Source organism: Poecile atricapillus, chromosome 6, assembly GCF_030490865.1.
Source record: "Poecile atricapillus isolate bPoeAtr1 chromosome 6, bPoeAtr1.hap1, whole genome shotgun sequence".
Lineage (NCBI taxonomy): Eukaryota > Metazoa > Chordata > Aves > Passeriformes > Paridae > Poecile > Poecile atricapillus.
Window position 1 is genome coordinate 12045283 of NC_081254.1, and position 21006 is coordinate 12066288.

At 41.6% G+C, this 21006-nt stretch overlaps 1 protein-coding gene across 1 annotated transcript in view; it reads right to left on the bottom strand.

Moving 5' to 3' along the window:
• CDHR1 (cadherin related family member 1) overlaps positions 1-21006 on the bottom strand; it is a 44872-nt gene that overhangs the window by 17519 nt on the left and 6347 nt on the right. Inside the window, exons 3-12 of the mRNA XM_058842018.1 lie at positions 18105-18250; positions 17214-17264; positions 16331-16420; positions 15752-15838; positions 13945-14061; positions 12204-12347; positions 9740-9818; positions 6799-6899; positions 4849-5052; positions 1667-1819 (exon numbers count right to left, since the gene is read on the bottom strand). Coding sequence (XP_058698001.1) covers positions 1667-1819; positions 4849-5052; positions 6799-6899; positions 9740-9818; positions 12204-12347; positions 13945-14061; positions 15752-15838; positions 16331-16420; positions 17214-17264; positions 18105-18250 — 1172 coding nt within the window. The remainder of the gene's footprint in view (positions 1-1666; positions 1820-4848; positions 5053-6798; positions 6900-9739; positions 9819-12203; positions 12348-13944; positions 14062-15751; positions 15839-16330; positions 16421-17213; positions 17265-18104; positions 18251-21006) is intronic.

Sequence of the window (21006 nt, forward strand, 5' to 3'; positions counted from 1 at the left end):
TGAAAATGAAGGAAGTCCTGATTACCACATACATTTAAGAGCCAGCACTAAATGGAAGATAGGCTTCTCTAGTAGTCTTTGCTTCAGAAAGCTTTTCAGTGCATCTCCCAGACAAATTAATATCTGGAATTTTACTCTTCAAAAACAAACTAGAGGAGAGGGATCATTGCTTACAGAAAAAAACCCAAAACCCCCTTGAAGATATCCTCTCAAAGCTGTTGTGAGATACACATTAAATATATTTCATCCAAATTTCTAACCAGAATGACTACACTGACAACTAAAACTGGGTAGGAAGTGATCTGAACTTTGCAGAAAAATGAAGCCAGCAATGAGATCTTTATAAAGTATTTGCTGCCATATATTGCTACCATATCATCCATCTGCACCTTCTTCATTTGGAATCCAGACAAAGGCTGCACTTTTTATGCCAAGTCTTAAAGTCTCCAGTAGAAATAATTTTGGGAAGTCTTTCTCCAGTAGAAATAATTAAAAAAAACCCCAACTGCTTAAGCTATAAAAATATGTATCCTTTTTTCCTGGTAATTAATTCTTTGGTGCTCATGGCAATCACATTAACTACTTTGATTTCTATTGGCATTCATGAGGAGGCCATGTGTAACTCCTTTACTGGTCTTTTGGTAGTTTAACCTGAATAAATGTGCACTTGTTATAATTAGTTTCAGTAGCACTTTATGGCCCTTGCAGAATCTTCCACTTTAATACAGTAATGATGCCTCATATTTTTGTAGCATCTATAATCTATAAAGCTCAAAATGCCTTAGGAATATTACAAGAAAAGGCCTGAAACATACTGAAGTGAAACTTGCTAAGGACACAAAGCAAACCATATAACAAGGGGGAGAACAAAATTGTGGAATTTTGGCTTTTGGACTGTGCAAAAAATGCCCGTCTCTGTACATTGCAAAACTAGCATATGTTAGTACTCAGCTAGATCATTTTGTCAATTTCTAAAAATGATTACAGGGATTGTCTGTGCAATTCTTTGTAGTCAGAACTGAAACATCTACACTCATGTTCAGGGGCAGCTGACAGAAAACCTGACAACTTAATTATCTTGTTGGTGAGCCAAAGAATCCATCAGGGAAGGTGATAATGCACGATTCCAGGCTGGCTTAGAGCATGGGTGAGCCTCAGGTCAGCCTGCAAATGGCCATGGAGATAGATAGACTCTGACAAAGGCAGTGAGCAATTTTGGGAATTATCTTCCAGTCAGCTGGGGTCTTCAGGCTGCCAACATTCAAAAGCATGATCATGAATCAAATTACTTAGCACTAAGCAGGTAAAGTTCTAGCTGCAGAGAAATTAGGATTTCATCCTGTGAATGTATCATTGTGAGTGCAGAAATAACACCCTCAAGGTTCAGTCTAGAATGATTCAGAGCCACCAACATGTACAGTTTCCAGAGGCAGATAAAAATCAACATTTTGTACTGACTGGATTAAATCAGTCCACAGATGTATCCATTAAACTTTGTGAAGGTGGGGAACTAGAGGCAGAGATGAGTTTCCCTCACATGGAATATCATGTCACTGATATGCATCAGACAGCTTCAGTGGATTAAGAAGCTAAATCACATCAAATACAAAAGCCATCATACACATAGTATATACACAGAAAAAGAGGACCTGGAAAGCAGAAGTACCTTGAAGGTTAACACCTTGAAGCTTTCATAGTCAATAGCAGCAGAATTTTCCACTATTATTGTAACCTGAGCCTCATTGAGGACAGTCTGAGGAACCACTCGGAATATGCCACCAGGTCCAATAAGACGGAGGTTGAATTTAGCATTGGCTCCCTGTGAATAAAAGCAGATATGACATTGATTGTTTTCAGTGAATGGCACATATCTTCCAGCCTAGATTGCTCTCTTTCTTCAAACTATGTAAAATGAGAACGAATCTTACTGCTTAGAGACCTCTGCTCTCCATCCCCTGGGCAGGAGACCACTAAGAGGCTTATTAGTTGTATAATCCCTCCAGCCCTAGTCACAAGACAGACACAGCTTTTCTTAAAATAGATTGACAAGCTTGGTTATTCTTTCAGTCATAATGGAAAAACCCCACAGCAGGCCTGGCTAAAAGAGGAATCTTGTGGCAAGCAGCCTTGGGTTTCGTGCCACACACTGGGAGCTAGACAGAGATAACACCACATGCATATTGGCAGGGAAGTCCTGCCTCTTCCAGCTTCCTACCAAGGAAAGACAACTGAAATTCTCTAGTAAGGAAAACACAACCCTCACAAACCCAATCTCATAGAATGGTTTGTGTTGGAAGGGACATTTGAGATCACCACATTTCAGGCCCCCTACCACAGGCAGGGACACCTTCTACTAGACCAGGTTGCTCAGAGCCCCATCCAGCCTGCCTTGAACACTTCCAGTGTCCATCCTGTGTCCTGGTAATGCACATGCTGTGTGAGTTGTTCTTCGTGCATTCTGCATGATATAGATGCAGAATCACAAAATAGGCAATCTCCAAACAGAGGTGGTACTCCACATTTTGCACTGACTGGATTAAGGTAGCCCAGAGATGCAAATACCAAACCTTTTGGAAGTTGGTGTACTTGTGGGGAGAGACGGGCTCCACTTGTGCAGAACAAAATCTGACACACTTGACAGCTTCAGGTGAAGTGAGAAGGCAAATCCCATTACATAGATAATTCTCTCTAGCCATAGAGAACATGAGAAGCAGCAGTATCTAAAAGGTTATCACCACTTGTGTGCAAGTTGGGAAGAGTGAGCCAGAGCTAGCTGGCCAGGCCGGTTCTTTTAAATCAAACTGGAGCATGTGAGAGAAAATATGAAGGGGAGATTTTCATATTTCTGCCTTACAGGGAAGATGTGAAAATGAGCTGAGCCTACCTCACCAAACTCTCTGGGTTCACCAATTTCTCAGTGTCATGTTTACACTGTGACAAACAGTCAGAAACACTGCCTGCCTGGTGCCACGTTTTCCCTGTAGCATGAATCTTGAGATGATGAATTTCTAATAATAACTTTCAAACAGGACAACTTTACTTTCAGCTGTATCCCTGGAGAGCTTGTTATGAGTAGTTCTTGAGCAGCCCTAGCTCATGTCAAGAGAAAAAGTATTCAGCAGTAGTTTCTTAAGGGAAACAGAATGACCTTGGATCCAAACTCAGTGGTCTGAGTTGTTTGGTTACACAAACCCATCCCTCAACTACAGAGGTGATAACAGGCTCTCTTTTGCTGGATGGTAAAGCCAAACACACAAAGCCAGAGCTGCTGGACTATGGATAATAGTGCTGATGGGAAGAGTTTTGGCAATACAAAGTCAGACAAAATCATACCAAGTCTGTGGCACATGGGACTAGCAGGGTGGTATGGGATAGGGACAGAACTGCCTCTGCAACAGCTGAGTGATTTCTGACACAGATGTCCACTGAACCCAGATCTGGTCTGAGCCAGCCAGGCTGCAGCATGTCTTCAAGCAGACAGCCATGGGACACAGCAATGACTGGAGGAACAGCAGCACTGAGCCCTAAGCCCTGTTGAACAGGTCTGGGAGAGAAATTTCTGTATTATTTTCTTACAAGTAAGCATGGCATTTCCATCAAACTGTAGGCCTAAACTAGACCTTAACCACAGCTTCCTCCTCGCTTGTATCATTCACTCCCCAAAAAGAAAAGTCTCTAGTAGCTGTGACAGACAGACACATGTTTAATTTTCTTCTCTACTGATCATCTTGGATGGAAGGGAAAATATTGCATTCTCTGCCTTAGAAGAAAAGCAACCCATCCCCCCTAGAGTGATGCCTTACACTGCACTAGGAAGCTTCTTGAGAAATCTATATAGTGTATTTATCAGTGTTTTCTGCTTATTTTATAGCCTAACTTGCAGCCTGAATATTTTGTCAGCCTAGATATATATTTTGTCTCTAAAGAGAAGAGATGGGTTTTGTTTCTCCCCTTCTGCAGCACCATCCCCCGTGACAATAGCAGGGTAGATGTAGCACTGCTTTGAAAGCAGTCATTTATCTGCTCGCTGCAGAGCAGCAGGAGGGAGGGGGAAGAAGCCAGTGGGTTTGATAAAGTACAATACCATCAAACCAGCACAATACTAAGCACAGTTACAGAAGAGAGCTTTTTCCAATAGTAATACAATTCTCAGATGCATTAAGCTTTTTTCTTGTCACTACCTAACCAGAGGCTAACTCAGATGGATGTCATTCATACAGTATTTAGCTTAGGGGTCCCTATAGCAACCATTGCCATGGCACCTACAGGCATCACAGGTCAGTTAGACAGCAGGCTGAGATGGATGGAGTCTTCTTTCCTTTGCCTTTATCTGTTAGGAGTTAGTTTGGCTCAGGCATAATTTTTAAGACTACCTAAAAATATCACTCCAGTGGGAATGACTTATCAGACCATGCACTGCAAACCCTGGCTGTAACAGAAGGACCAGAAGAAGATGAAGACTCTAATTACACCTGAAGTTAAAGGGCTTGGAACCTCCAAGAAAAGTCTTCAAAGGGAATATGTTCTCAGACAATACACAGGCAACAAAAGAACACAACCAGTAGTTAGGGAAGTTCATAAGGATAGTTCAGCTTCAGTTGCCACAAGACCTGCAGGTGCAGGACCACCCTTCCCATTGGCCTAACTCTGTGTGACAGACTAACAGAACTCCTGGGTCCAGGCTTTCTGTGGCACTGGACCCTAAAACTGCTTTGTCTGTCCTAGGCTTTTAGGGAATGCAGGTGAAACAGGTGAGTTTCTAAAATGACATTTCCCCATCTGACAGCTCTTTCTAGTCTTTACAAAAGCAGGACAGGAAAACTGAAAGTCTGCATAGTTTCCATTTACCTGATCTGAGTCATTGACTGTGATCTTCAATCCCCTTAAGATCTCACCCTCTGGGGGATGCTCATACATGGTCAGTTCAAACCTGTTCTGGGGACCATTTTCTCCATAAAACGTTGGTGGATGGTTGTTGAGGTCGACCACCCGTATGGTCACCATGGCAAACGTGTGCTCGGAGATGTCACCTTCCTGACTGACTTCTGATGCCTGCAGCAGGCAAGAGGAAGAAAAGAATGAAACTGTTTTCTCCTTCTTCAGGTTCACGTTCAGATATTATTCCACATGTACAAAGCACTCTAACTTGTAGGAAGATTCACAGACTTATATTTCTCTAAAACCTCAGTCCATTTCACACTAAAGTTTATGATGATTAGAAGATTATGGTAATAAACCAGTCCCAGTAGAGCCCCAGTTGATTCTTCTTCTAATTTTGTGATCTTAGTAACTCACTCTAAGTGAAAACAGTTCTCTAAAAACAATCCAATAGAGGTAAGGTAATTGCTTGCCTAAAGTGTTGATAGAATAGAAAAGGAAGACAATGTTTAAAATTGCTGTGGTACCACAGGCAGTTCATTGTCTCATTGCTGCAAGGACTGCAGCCTTTAATACTTTGAGAAAAACTGTACTTGAGGCATTTAGGTAAATATTTGAAAAGGTGCTTTTTTTTTTTTTTTTTTTGAGATTTAGTCTCTGATTCAGAATTCTGCTGTGCTCTTTAGATGAGCCTAATTTAAAGTGGATATAGTTTAGACAGACAGGCAAACCTAGCTGGTATTTTTCTGAACCACAAAATCAAATCTGTCTGGGTTTCAACAACTGCAACTTGCAGCCTGATTCACTGGATTGAACCTGAGGCACTTCTTCTGCCAGGACAGAAACTGGCTGGTATTTTTGTCACAACAGCTATATCTAACATGCCTTTTTGCTCAAAGGGCTCAAAACCAAAGGCACTTTCTCTGAAGACACTAGTCTGGCAATTGAGGTGCCTGCCACTATGTCCGCTGGGTAATGTAACACCCTCTTGGTTCCTCTAGCAGCTTTTGCAGCCTGCAGGAACTCTGGGTCACCACACACATAATTAGGAGATCAGAAAAGCTTGCAAGGCTTTAACCCATTCTGCATGGGGAGTGGTAGCAGACTGCAGTGAAGCAGAGCAGATAGAGGAAGAAATGGTGCCTGAGGTTAACTCAGCCCATGAGGACTCCACGTTCTCCCAGGTACAGCTCACTGCTGGAGCACAGGAGCAAGTAAGGGCCTGTGGGGATGCTACACACTTGTTCTGGCAGTGTGCAAGTCCTCAAAGCTGCCTATAAGCCAATATTGTCCTTACCACAACAATAATCAGCAGTTTCAACATCCTGAAGAAAACTGATAGTCTTCACAACTTAATTCTACATTTTTAAACACTTTTTCTTTAGAAACTGCTTAAAATAATGCAGCCTGTCACATGAGTACTGGCTCATCGAGATCTTAGCTCATCAAGGTGTGAGCACGTATTTGTGTGTGGCTGATGAGTGCCTCAGCAGTGGATGCTGACATGACCCTGCATGATCTGTTCCAGTCCTATTACCAATCACAGATTTGACTGTTACCTATCTCATAATGTGGAGGTTTCAAGATATTAATTCCCAGTTTAGCAATAAAATCTGGAAACACAGACAACAGGTATCTATAGACTGTAAAGAACATTGATTCTCTAGCCTCAGAGACAAAAATTTGGACAAGATGATTTCATTTGAAAGAAGTAATTTGAGATACTAAATATCCCAAAAATAATATCCCAACATCCCCACAAAAGCAGTTAATTCTGCTTTATACTATCTGGCACTCTGCTCAAATATAGGAGGTAGTTTCTGGAGCAGGTAAAGTCAGATATAAATTGAACAATTTTATATAATCATGCCAACTCATGGCATTTGAGACCAATAGTCTTAAAGTGGCCACAGTACCTACCTTAACTTTTAGTTCATAAACTTCTTTCTTGAGCTGATTTGGGCTTTTTATCACAGAAATGGCTCCAGTTGTGTTGCTGATTTCAAATGAACCTTCACTTCCTGCAATGAAACCAAGATGCTCTGGTTATATGCCACACTTTCCTCCTTTGAGCAAGCATGGGCAAATCAACTATACACTTCATTGAGCACATCTTTGTCCATTTGTGTATCCACGTCTGTCCACAGATCTGAAGCCACTCTTCAAAGAGGAAGCATTTCTGCCACTGGGCACAGTGAGATGAAAACACAAATGAGGGTCAAGAAGGGTTTTGTCTCCAAAGAAAAGGCTCAGTGGAGTTCTTCCCTTATGGGCAACTGTCAGCATTTTCCTCTTCCCATCCTGCTTGGGCTCCCCTCAAGCCTCAGCATCCAGGCATGCTAATTTGGTATTAGTTTTTATTATGCTGTCTTCTTTATATGCTGGTTTAGACAAAAATAGACATTTGTCATTGTAATTAGCAAATGCTTAATTAAGTCTCTGAGAAACAAGAACATTTCTCTCACTAATATCAGCTAAGGTGAGAAGTCTGACAATCTGCCTCAAGGAAACACTTTGTCACTTCCCTCAGACAGCAATTCTGGAGAAATGTCTTCTGGTCTTAAACACTGAGTTGTCAAAAAAAGCTTTCAGCCTGTTGCAAGGCTGTCTAGAACAAACAGGGCTTTTTTGGAGTATCTGAGGTAAACACCAAGGTTTCTGAACTGAGGCAGGACAGGGCTGCAGGCTGACTTTGCTGCTGCTGCCCAGCTTCCATTGACCTGGAGAGAATAGCAGTTCCAGGCAGTAGTTTATTGAGATTGGTATATTCGTGCTGAAGCAAATGCCAGCTTGCAGAGAGGCAGAAGTGTCTCACCAGGATGTCAGGAACCATCTCATATCACAGCCAAGGGCAGGCTGGTGCCCAGGAAGGGCAGCCCTGATGCTGCCTCGTGTACAGTATTGGCCACATCCTCTGCTTTGTGGCAGTCTACCATTGAAAGGAAGAGAGGAAATCCCTTTAAATGTAGGAGATCAAGCCTTCAGAAATAAAGGATGATGACCTGAAAGCACAGTAATTTTTCTTCTTCTCAAACTCATTTCCAATGCTGATTTTTAAACCATCTGACAGTATCCTCTTTTGCTAATACCTACAATAACTGCAACTTCATTAAAGCACTTGAGACACAACATTGAACAGATATTGACTCACAATACCCAATTATTAAGATACATTGGCCTGCAAAATATATTCGGGCTGAGAAGAAGCTTAAGTCAATAGTGGTTTCAAGCCACCATACTTCATGTTATTGTCTAGTTATCCTGGGGAGATTGGTAACCTGGAGTACATGTAGCAGTATGTGTGTTCCTCCCTACAGCACGTTCAGAAGATTGGAGCATTTCCCATTATTATCCCACACTCCTGGAATAAGAAATGCTTATTAAGAACAAGCAATTTCCTATTTGCTGTTAGTGTTTTCTTGTCCTTTGACATCCCAGCCTGCAGTTACTGGAATAACGGCTTGTCAAAATAATGCCAGTGTCTGAGTTGCAGGGGCAGAAACCTGTTGCAATCTCTTGTTCTCTGTTTTTCAACTTTTTATGCACTAAAAGCATATTCCCTTCCCCTCTTTTCCATTTCACACAAACAAAACCCTTTGTTAATGGGCACAAGAAATGGGCTCCACATTAAGTCATATTTTGTTCTAGTTATCTGTCATCCACTTCCATCTTCCTTTCCCACTCTTTCCTAAACACTTACCTTTTTTTATCCCAGAGAATCCTTTTGGTCCTTCTCCATTTTCTTTGGAAATCCAGTATTTTTCCTCATTAATCTTATTTTCCTTTGACACTTTCCATGGTTCTGCCTTTACTTGTTCTCTTTACTTAATTTCTCCACTGTTTAGCATATTTTCATCCCACTTGTTCTTGCTCCTCATTTTACACCTTTCTTTTTACCTTTTCTCATTTTCTATCTATTGTCTTTTGCAACCTTTTTTCCCTCAATGTTTCTACCTTTCTTTTACCTATTTATTCCCTCACATTAAGAAGAAACCTCAGCATTGGTCTCATCCCATACCAACACAAAATCTCGTCTGTGAGTATCTCTCTGTCCTGGCTGTTTAGATCACTTAAGACAATGAAGCACTTACTCCATAGCTCTTCAACTACACCTCAGATTTCTCTTAGGAAGTTTTGGGATCTTTCACACCTGTGAGTTGGGGTGCCCTGTTGCTACAGAAGCCTTGTTTTGGAAGGGAGAGAGTATAAAACCCAAAACCCCCAAAGCCGTAGCCCGGAGTTTAGTTGCTCTAAGCTGTTTTCTTCACCACCTAATGAATCATCAATTCAGCTAAGTTTCACATTCATGCTATTAAAAGACATGCGACAGACACTCCCAGAATAGCTGATGGAAAGCATTAATCTTCTGATAACATCTGTTTTCTTCCACTTCAGTGTACAGCCAGTGTCTCTTCACTGGTAAATACAATTTCCTCCAAGAAATCAGAGGTTTGACTGTTTAGCCACTTTTGTCACTGTATTAATAAAAATATCCCTCCAAATGCCACGTCTGGGTCTCCTAATGAATTATCTCACCTCCCAGATTAAGGGATAGAGATGCTCAGAAGAGGGAATGCATCTCCCTTTACACTTTCTGAAATGACAAGCAGGCACTGATGCCTAACAAATCAGCAACATTAACAGCTCCAAGAGGAGTTCTGTGAAGAAGATACTAAGACTCACTGAATTGAATCTTGGTTATTCTCTGCTAGACAGGGCCCTGAAGTTGTTTGAGGTACCTGACATTATTTCCTGAGATTTTTGTCTCAGGTTTATTAAACTCTAGCATATTCTGTTCTAATTTAATGCCAGATGTAGTTTTGAGTGCCCTTCAAATTTCAGATAAGACAAGCCTACTCACCATTCACGATGCAGTAATGAATACTGTTAGGCTTTCCTCTGTCTCCATCGAGAGCAACCACAGTAAGGACCTCAGAGCCCTGGGGAGAAATGGGAAATCACAGTCTGTGTTCTAAGATCAGAGCAGTGAAATTGCAACAGCACATTAATAAACTGAACTCCTGCAGGTTTTTCTTCAGTGAAGTGCTGGGGCAGAGTGGGTGCTTGTGCCATATGGGGAACACATAAAGGGCCAGTGTCCACTGCTCTGGGTGTGAAATGGCTGCAGACTCTGCATGGCCATGGGTGCCTCAGCCCTGGGGGCTGGCTGGTCACAGGAATGGTTGGAAGTTGTGGCCAAGGACACCTGCCTGGAGCCACAGATGTGGACAGCACAGGGGACAGGATTTGGAGCAGCTAATCTGAAACCCAAAGTTTAGTTTGGGGCACTACCAAGATTCCATCTGGCCGCTTCTGTGTAGGCTCCTGTGCCCCATGGCCACACAGTGTGTGCTGAGACACAGGCAGCTGCCAGGGAGTCATTGGATCACTTTGGTCCTTCCTAATTAAGTTCAGACAGGCAGTAGAAGCAAACAGATGACAGAGCAACTTTGCCCACAGAATATCTAGGGCATAAAATTGTGATGAAAATGATGGTGATTTAACTGCTCTTAAACCTTCACTGTCTGTCTTTCTGCACAAGTAACGTGGCCGTGGGCCATACATACAGAATTTGTGTACTGGGGTCCATTTGCTCATGTGGCTGCTCCTATCAGCTCAGAGGGATGATAAGTGTCACATTAAAATGCTCACCCAAGTGGCAGTGAGCTGTGCAAGTCAGGCCTCTGAGCTCAAGTGCTACTGTTTGACGCTGAAGAACCAGGGAACACTGAAGTAACTGCCAGTGAATCAGAAATGGCAACAAGGAACATTTTCATGACAACCCTTGAGTGAATTTTTCAAACAAGAGCAAGGCTCTGTTAGAGCAACTGGAAATACAGAACTGTATTTATTATCGTTTATGCTGGAAGCAGCAATAAAATCTGCCTACTGGGCAAAATGCAGTGCAGTCCCTTTGAAGGTGACAGAGTACTTGTAAATCCTGACAATTCCACCAAGGAAAAAAGAAGCAAGTTTACAAAATTAACACCAAATGCGCAAACACCACTAAAATCAGCTATTGCCTCTTCCTCTGTGGAGTTCATTCTAATGGCAAAACTCATACTGGGAAGCACTGATTCGTGCTTCCATCATTATATCATAATGGTGTAAGTTATGAGCTCAAGCTGGATGTAATTAACATTTATTGATTCTCATTTCCATAGTAAACACTAACTCCCGTGTGCACCTGATTGTTATTTCAAGATCTATATGTAACTATGCAGAATAAATCAATATACATAATATCATTCATTCTAAACACCTGCAAAGTACACGAGTATTACTTCTCTGCCCTGCTGAAATGTAACAACCTCTGCAGTGAACTGCAATATATAGTCATGCATGGGCTGCAGTGTACATTTCTGGACAGAAAAGACACAAACTTTCACAGAACTCTAGGGAAGGTCAGATGAACAGAGTGCAATCACACTGCTAAATTTATCAATAGTCTAATTTTGGGTAATTTCATAGGCAGATACCATTTTTTGTCCAATATATGAAGAACATTTTAATTAAATCTTATGTATCAGGGTGAAAGCTGATCCACACAATCATGTCAGTGCTTAGAGAGAGCTCATTAGTTTGCAGCTTCAAGAATATGTGGCTGGAAATGACTGGTTCTCCTAATTATGTCCCTGTTTGGCTGATAATCTGATTGAGTTTAGGCCTAGGAGGCCTTCCTGGCCCATTCTGCCTAACCAGCCATCACTGAGCAGAAAGCATCCTGCATTTTGGGGATGTCAGGGTTGCTTCTCCCCAGGTGATGCCCATGGGATGACACAGAGGGAGGGCATACTCAGGCATAAATTCTGTCTGCACCTTGAACAACCAGCTGTCAGTAGCAGACTGATCTGAGCTAGAAAATAAAAGCACTGTGAGCCCACAGAGCAGACACACAAAGGCTTTTAAGGATGATGTGTTCAGGTGAGGTGAGTGGCAGCCTGCTTAAGCCTTCAGCCAAGTGTCTCTGGAGGGCTGAGCTGCAGAAGAGCTCTTAGTCACTCTCTGGGCTTAGACCAATATAAATGGGCAGAATCTTTTTTGACTTCAGTGAAAACAACAGGAAGCCTTGAATAGAAAATTTGCAGTAGACATAAGTAAGAAATAGTCTGAGATTTGTTCAGCTCATTTCACCTAGGAGTCAAATCAGAGTTCAGGTCCTATTTCCAGTAAAGCCTGTGCTAGAAACCTTAGGGCTTTCTTGATTGAGATGGGAAAGTCTGCACTTGTTCTCCTTGTTCTCCTAGAGATGAAACCATAGGGCCATCTTGACTGAGATGGGAAAGGCTGCACTTGTTCTCCCAGAGATGGAAACGAGAACTTACTGCCAGCGTGTCCTCATAGACATATCCATAGTACGGAGTCCCGATGAACATAGGAGGAGTGTCCTGAACATCCTCCACATTGATAGTAACTGTTGTTGTGGCTGAAAATACTTTGTTGTCTCCCCTGAGCTTCCCACCTCCATCCTAGAAAAGAAGGAATTGTCAGATGCCTCTGCTGAAGCATGCCTGAAAATCAGCTTAGGCATTGCATGGACCTCATGAGCCTTCAGAAGCACAGTTCCAGGAATCCCTTCTCTCTCTGAGCATACTGATTAATCTGTGCTGCCCTATTCCTTTCCCTTTTCCATTTTTCCTGCACTCTGTCTGATTAGGAAGACAGCTTGCAGTGCCTCGTAAGTCATTTCTTATATTAAAAGTGATTGAACCAATATATGCAGTCATAAATGATCTTTAGAGAGGGGACAGGGATTTCAAGGGTTTTTTAGGAAAAAAGGCTAGAAAATTATACAAAAAGTTAGTGATCAAGGTCCACAGCTTTTCATCCCACACAGAGTCTTGTCATGAACACAAGACAGTGCACAGTAGCAAGGTAGCGCATTTCTAGAGGGAAATAAACACTGTATATGCTCAAAGTCTCCTAGGAACACCTATGTGATAAAGTGCAAGCACAGAAGGAGCTGTGCAGCCAAAACCTGCAAGACAGCCACACTGTATAAACAGTCTCTGGGGACTTGGCTACAACCAGCTCTCCACAACTGATGCAGCAGAGGCAATTAGGAATACAACTCACTATTTCAGAAGGTTTTAACACCCTCAGTCTCAGAGCACCAGCTGTAGGTCAGTAGTCATGCTGGTGTCTAAGAGTGCGAATTGTTCTACATGTCTGCAGTACCAATTTTAAAAATGCCAATTTTTTGGAAAAGATACACAGATTTTTTTTTTTTTTTCTTCCTTACTGTCCCAAGGGCAGAATTTAAGCCAAATTCTGTTACTTCTCTTTAAATGAACCTTGGGCAAAAAATACATTAAAAGGTCCATACATTTTTCAAAAAATTTGAGCAACTCGAAGTCCTCATAAACTACAGCAAAATTGCCCTCTTTCCACCCATGTGAGTCTGTCTGTGTGATAGGATTGTGAGACACTTCAAAATCTTGGACTTTTAATGCCTGTTATGAATCCTCAGCCAAGTCACAGGCACAGTACTGCTGGGAAAGACAGTGGCAAGAAGGGATGTACAGCAATATTTGCATGAATTAAATAAGCTCCTGCCATGAGACAGCGGAGAAGTGGAGAAAAGGAATGTCCACAGGTATTTCCAGAAAAGAAATCCATCTCTTGTGCTGTGCTGGGTTTAGCTGTGCCCTGTGTCTTTCTGTGGGTAATGACTGTGGCCCGTCTGCCTGCCAGGGGTTTGTCCTTGTGGCGATAGGGCTGTGCCCTGGGCAGCATGAGGAGCCCTGAGCTCACAGGCTGATGCTTCTTGAAGCCAGGGCTAGAAACACCAACCCTTCACTTCTAGGTGAGTCTCATTACACAGATGACATGAGCAAAATATGGGAAATGCCCTCCCAAATGCTCCAGATGTTGTTCAGCAGCAGACACCTGCCACCTTTCCTCCCTTACCTTTCCATGTTACCCCCCATGCCTCCAGAGCTTACAGCAGGAGTAACTCTGCTGCCTTCCCTTCTGCTGCCTGTAGCAGCACTTGTATTCAAACTAATTGGTCCCACTCAAACACAACACCCCACCTCCTCTAGTCTCACATAAAAGCCTTTTTACCTTGGCTACGACGACAACAAAATGTGTTCTTGATTTCTCGTAGTCCAGGGTGACCCCTGGTTTGATGCGCAGGACACCACTGTGACGGTCTATTGTAAACTTATTAGCATGGATGTTCTAAAAGAAAAGAAAAGAAGAAACAGACAGAGATTACATCTGGGGAGATAGGACTGCCATAGGGATTCATCTTTTATTTCATCTGCTCGGGGAGAAGACTGGAATAATGATACGGTTTGGGTGAATAATGTATTTGATGAATTTCACCTCTGTGTGTTTATGAACAATTCATGAAGCAACCACAAGTCTCTCATTATTCAGAATAAATCAGTTACTTGTAATGTAGGTATTTTTAATCTTTTAGTATATCATTGTGAAAACTTAAACTTTGGCTAACTCAGTTAATTGCATGGAAAGAGGTAGGGAGACTTGACAGAAAAAAAGATGAAAGGAAAAGGAAGAAAAAAAGAAATGGTGTTACCCCTTAGTGTTTCAAAGTTCTACTGGTTTAAAAAAAATGCAGGAAGCTTGCATGTATAGATTATTATCAAACACAGTGGTGGTCTGGTGATTTTTGTGATGTACAAACAAAATCTAAAGAACATCTGATTTTAAAAGAGGCCTAAAAATACCTCCCTCCATTCTTCTGACCTGGAGTTATCTGTACAAACACCTCTGTTCCTGTACCCAGACACAATGGCCACCGTCAGATAATCCTGGCCATTTCAGCAGATGTCAACCACCTGCCTATACCATACTTGTGGAGAGGTTTTTTTCTGTGCAACTTGAGAATTCTCAGAGACTGTGCCTGAAGACATGGCAAGATTTTTTCAACAATACACATATTTATCATTCTTTTTGCCACACAAATATATTATAAACTAGACATAGAATTTTGAAATTGCTGTCCCTTGGTTCATAGACTATCAGCTAAAGCCCTGTGCAAAATTGAATCTTGCACATGGATCATAATTTGTGAAATCAAAACTAAATTTCAACAAGGCACTCAAGGTGTTTTTCATGGTATGCCCAAGCTCTTAACAGGATTAGCTTTAGTGTTATGTAAATATCTTCAAACTTGTCTCCATATTCGTGTCCAAAATTAAATATTGCAACAAATTTGCTTTGTTTTTTTGTTTGCTTTTTTCATGTTCCCTCTTGAATAAGGGGAACTGCAGATAACCTGGATGAAACTGCCTGTAGGAAGAAGGAATTTGAAGGACATAATGAAAAAAATTGTGGCATAAAGAAGACCTGTCATACAGAAGTTCAGCTTTAATTCTGGAGCACTTTCAGTTCTTCACCAGTGGCAGCAACTGAAAGGGTGGTTTCAGGCAGTCACTGCTTTGTCGTGGAGAAGATTTAGTACCTCTCACACTCTGATCCAGATATCAATTATGCACCAGCCTGCTACACTAAAGGGCACATTTATGTTTCCAGTGTGTTTTGCTCCCTAAAGAAAGCTATTTCATGCTTTAGAAATCCCATAAACATACAAGATTACCGGTTAATCTCCTTCTCCCTGTCACCCCAAAGGAAGGGCCAGTAAGAGCCCTGCCAGGAGGGGTCCTGCTGGCAAGCACCAGAGTGCCAGTGGCAACTCCAGCTCCCCTTGCTGCCTGCTGGACCACCCTTGGCTTCTTGCAGTCACACAACATCCCTTCTGCCAATGATTATTTTCTCATGCATGGTGCAAAACTGGTCCTATAGGCATTATCAGCGCACTCAACCCCCACAATATTTTTAAAATCTGCTGTCTGAAATCTCAGTAAATGAGGGATGATTTGTGAAGGTACAGACAATACTTTACCTGCAAGAAGTAGGTGATACTTCCTCCAGAACCCGTGTCTTTGTCTATTGCCTCAATCTTAAAGATGCTGCTGCTGGAGGGAGTGTTCTGTGACCAGAAAGAGTTAGCAGAGTCACACAGAAACAGAAAACCAGGTGAGTTAAAAGAAATGAAAAATGAGAATGCAGGTAGGCAGAAAAAGATAAATGGTAGAAAGAATGTAAAAGCACTGAGGGAGCCAAAGAGCAGAAGGGAAAGAGGGAAGAGGTTAAAACTGGAAAACAAGAAGAAAGAAACACTTTGTGAAATAAAAATAACAGAACATTTTAGCTGAGACTGGGCGTATCCTATTCCCACTGTAGTCAATTCTAAAAACTCACACTGACACATGTTGGAACTTACATACACCAAAAATAGCATACCTTATGTACCTACAGACTTATTCCCCAAATTTGCAGTGAACATTAAATATCTACCCAAGCCCTAAACCAAAAGTATGCAAGTCTGTCCTGCACAACTTGTTATTTTATTGAAAACATATTAGCCCCTGTTTACATCCTATAGAAGTATATTTCCAGTATGCAAAGGAACTTCACCAACCTCTGGGACTTCGACTATGTAAGGTGTATTGATGAACTCTGGGCTCTCATCATTGGCATCCATTACAAGGATCCTGACTTTTTCAGAAACCTGAAGTAGAATATGAAGAGCATATTATGACTCCCATTATTTATGAATCCCATTATTTCCTATTTACAGAGCTTTCCTGGGCAGTGGTACCTGTAAGATGCTGAAACCTCCCAAACACTTCTTGTAATAATCTCAATTTCTTGGAGATGAGGAAGAGCTCTAAATTTATCCAGTCTTTTGGATAAGAGGAGGGTCCCACTTTTGTGGTACCTCTAGTGATGAAGCCCACATCCTCCTGCTGCCAGACTGCTATCCTGGCTGTGACAGCATCCATAAATTGAAAATACCAAGAAAATCTGTGGAAGTAGGACTGGATGCCCAGTGCCTCAGATTAGTCTTTAATGATTAGACATGAACAAAGCTTTATCTAGCAGCAGACAAGAAAACCCCCACCACCTTAGCCTAAGCAAATCTTCTTAACATCATGCTGGAGAAACACTGTGGGGGTGAGGACAGGCAGCTATTGGGTGCCCAACACTAGTTCCTATAATGTCACACATTTCTCCAAAAAGCCTCCAGATCTTAGGCACAAATCCGACTGTGCTGGCAGTGAAACTTCATGGGAGGCTGCTAAGTCAGTATTTCAGCTCACACTACACTGTAATTATCCTCAAATAGCTGAGCAAGGAGATGAAGTGAGACTTGAGTGAGTTCAGTGGCTTTTGGAACAGGAGGTAAGACTAATGAGATTATGTTTTCTGATCAAATGAGATAGTCCCTTTAAGGTAATTTAATAGGAGTAGGTATGTGAGAACAGACATTTTGACAAGCTACAACATAATTAAATACTTACTGTACTCAGGCCATCTGAAATACTGACAATAACTTCAATCTCATCTTCCTTCTGTAAATGAAGAAAGTTCTTTTGTTAGAGAGATGGTGTTTGTCCTGATTGTAAAAGGGACTGCAGATTTAAACCTGTCTAGGCAGGCAGATGAAAGTAACAACTAATACCACAAAGCAATCCCAGCAGAGGCCAGGAAGACCCCTCGGAAGCTCCAGCTCCTTGAACCTTCTGTAGCTACTCTCAGGAGATGGTTGCTCTGGTAATCCCTGTTGCTTCTTAAAGTGCTCATAAAAAATCAGTCTCCTTTTTCAAAAAATGTTCTCTAAAATTTGGTTCAAAATTCTTCTGTCTTAGAAGTTCTATATGGAACTTTAAAGGGTTTACCAAATATTGCATAAGATTCTCAGTGAGGAGATATGAAGGGTTATTGAACCTGTGCTCCAAGCATGTGTTCCAAGAATAAGGCTGCCTTTAGGCATCTTTAACCAGCACAGTTACATTGGCTAAAGGGCTATGACATACTAGAGAAGTGTCCTGAAACATTGCTTACAAATCTTTACTTCTTCCTAATGACGGGAGAGTCCCCTGTCTGAGGATTTGATGATTCTAGCTGCCCCTAAGCTCTGGATGGGGTGTTGGTGGGGGAAGATAGAAATAAAGAACATACTACTTTTTTGAAAAAAAGTTGGACAGACAGCAGCTAAAAAATTTGACAGCAACGTTAGTGGTACAAGTCAACTGGAATGCAACATGAAGGGTGAAGTATAATGTCTTAGAATTGCAAAGTATATTAAATGCTTCAGGGGCTAATAAACTGGCCTTGTCCCTCAAAGCCTCAGATCAAATTACACAGAAAGAAATTCCACAAACACCTGGAGTGGTGCCATTTTATTTTACCTCTCTGTCAAGCTCCTCGATCAAAGTAACATTTCCAAGATTCTTGTCAACAGAAAAGTAACGTCTTGATCCAGCTTCATAGGTCAGATCATATGTCACAGGATCTCCTTCTGGATCAGTTCCATTCAGAGTGTACACATGGGCTCCTGAAAAATTGGTATACAACAGCATTTCCCTGTGGTTATTTCAGTAACTGAGTATTTCACTCGTCTGTTCCTAAGGAACTTGGCTGCCCTGCAGCAGGAGAAGGTTTTGTCAATCAAATCCACTTACTGGGAAATAGGGATAAGCAGACAGTTCAATAGTCCTGATGGGAGCGTTTTAGCCAGCTGGTTAAACTGAGTTCATTAGTTCTGGTTTCTGTCACTTGAGGCCCTTTCCTGTGGAGCTGTATCCAGGTCAATACTGTTCATATCCAAGGGTTTATCCAGGTGACAAGCTCTTCACCAGCTCTCAGCCCAGGTGAGCCACAAGTGATGCAGTTGTACAACTGGGTGACAATCTCAGCAGTACCAAAAGGCCCTCACAGACCTCTTCTTTGTAGGAACAAAAGAATTTCAAACTAGCATTCAGAGAATCTGGCAATCTCCCTTCAGGGGAGAGCTCCCACAGGACTGGATCTGAGCTCTGAATCATGGGAGGTGCAAGGACATTTTCATACTTTCCCACTTTCAGAGTTAATCAATGCAAAAGTCTTCTTTCCTACTTCACTCCCACTCATTAGCTCTCTCTCATTAAATTCTTTACTTGACACACCCACTCATGCTCATACCAATTATTAAACTTTTCAAACTCATCAATGTATTTCCTTCAGAAGCTGGAGAAAGATTATTATTTCTATTTTTAAACATTGAGAAGTTGGTGCCAGTTTTTCTACTAAACTGACTTTGTGTATTTTAAATTATAATTCCTGGGGGAGTTATAACACTCATATTTTCAAAGCATGGTGAGAGTGTTTATTAGCATTATATTTTAAACTTACATGTCTGTCATTCGACTGTGCTTTAACACCTTCATCCAAACAACTTCAAGCAGTTTACAAACACCAGTTAATTGAGCTTGAAATACAAATCACTGCTGTTGTTTCCTTCCAATCCACTCTGCCTTGGGTAAGTTACCTGAGATATCCAGGTTGCAGAGGTTAAGCACAGAAACTGTGCTTTACATCTGACAAAACCCTCTGCACTTGTAGCCAAGTGGCTCACTGGTTACTAGTGAGTTTTGCTCAGCATGCAACCCAAGGATCCCTGCTAAGAAAGTCAGAATAAAGTTAAGGAAGAACACCAAGACTCTCAGTTTTGAACTACTCTGGTCCTGAGCTTGGCAGGTTTTTAATTCAGTACTCAAAAGTGATAAATTTTCCTCATCTCCTCTCTTCAGTAGCATAGATCACTGACCAGATCTGTAAGCTTGTGTTTAATTCTAGAGCTTTGCCCACACCACTGACAAGTCAGCTTCTTGAAGGTTTCCTCACTTTTGTGAGGCAACCTTTTGGACCTCATTTGCCTCTTCCTTGGCATGCAAACTGTGAAGTTCCTCAGAGGCCTTAATGGACGTGGGGCATCCAGCCATCAGTGGTGATATTTCCAAAGCATGGCTGGCTTCTTGTTATAGCAAGAGATTATACCAAACCATGTGGAATCTGTGCTCACTTAGGAGTAAACTCTCATATGATAATTACCAGGGCAATATTTGGGCAACTTCATACAGAAAAATGTTACATTGCAAAAACCAATGCACCCACAAGAGCACTAACAAGAGACCCTGTTACAAGCTGGTTCAGCCAGCCAACAAATAATCAAGACTTTCAAAACAGTTCACAAAACTACAAAACATTTTTCCACATTTTTCTTGTACTTTTCCCACAAAACAGAATGGAAAACAACAACACGTCTGTAACTGTGATCCCTGAAAATTATTAAGGAAAGACAATGGTATGACGAGACACTTCTGACTGTAACAACTCTCTAAACACAAGAAAATGAAAGGAGAGGAATTAACTGGGACTGATAAAATAGTATCCTGAAAGGACACCTGTTTCCTGATACAACTGTCTGTGTAAGAGACAGAAATTTGAAAATTGTGGAGGGTTCTGCAGCACCAGCACTGACTCATTTATTCTTGTTTTTCAAAAGCTTTGTCTTAATATCATGGCTGGCTCCAATTGGAGATTTAATGTGTCAATTGTCATAATCTCCCTGATATCCCTATAAATATAGTGCTTTTCGGCAGTCTTTTTTTGGTCATTAGTTGTCTCTGCTTCTCAGTTATTTTCTGCCCTTCCTCCTGCCTTTTCCCATCCCTTGCACTTGCCACAGTGCTGGCTGTGCTGCCTGTTTCCAGCTTGTGTGGATGTCTGCTGAGCAGTGCTCTCTGTGCTATGGACAAACAGGATGGACACCACATCTGGGCTCTCCCCGAGCCTGAGAGCAACCATCAGGCACAAGACCTCTGCTGTGGCTATGCCTGCCCTGGAACACCCATATCAGCAGTACACAAATGCAAACTACTCCTCAGGAGGTACAGGGCTGGAGAACAACACACTGAAAGCTTATGTGAACCCATTTGAACCTGGGCTAGTTCTTTAAATCTCACAGCTTCCTTTCCTACATTTCTTAGAATTTTCTTATAAGGAAGACAGGAACTTTCTTGCTGCTAAGTGTGAGAAGAAACATTGATATTGGTACAGACTGAGATTACTGAGCTTTCTGAGCAAGTAATGATGGACTTCATTGATCTTTACACTGGCCTGTTTGCTTTTTAGCTAAAGCTGATGCTTCATTTTTCATAATACAAAATACTCGCATGCCTTTTAAATTAGATTGTGGATCAAAATATTTTTTCTAACTCATTGCAATTCCTTATTTTTTACAAATTGTAATTTCACTGCACAGTACTCTCC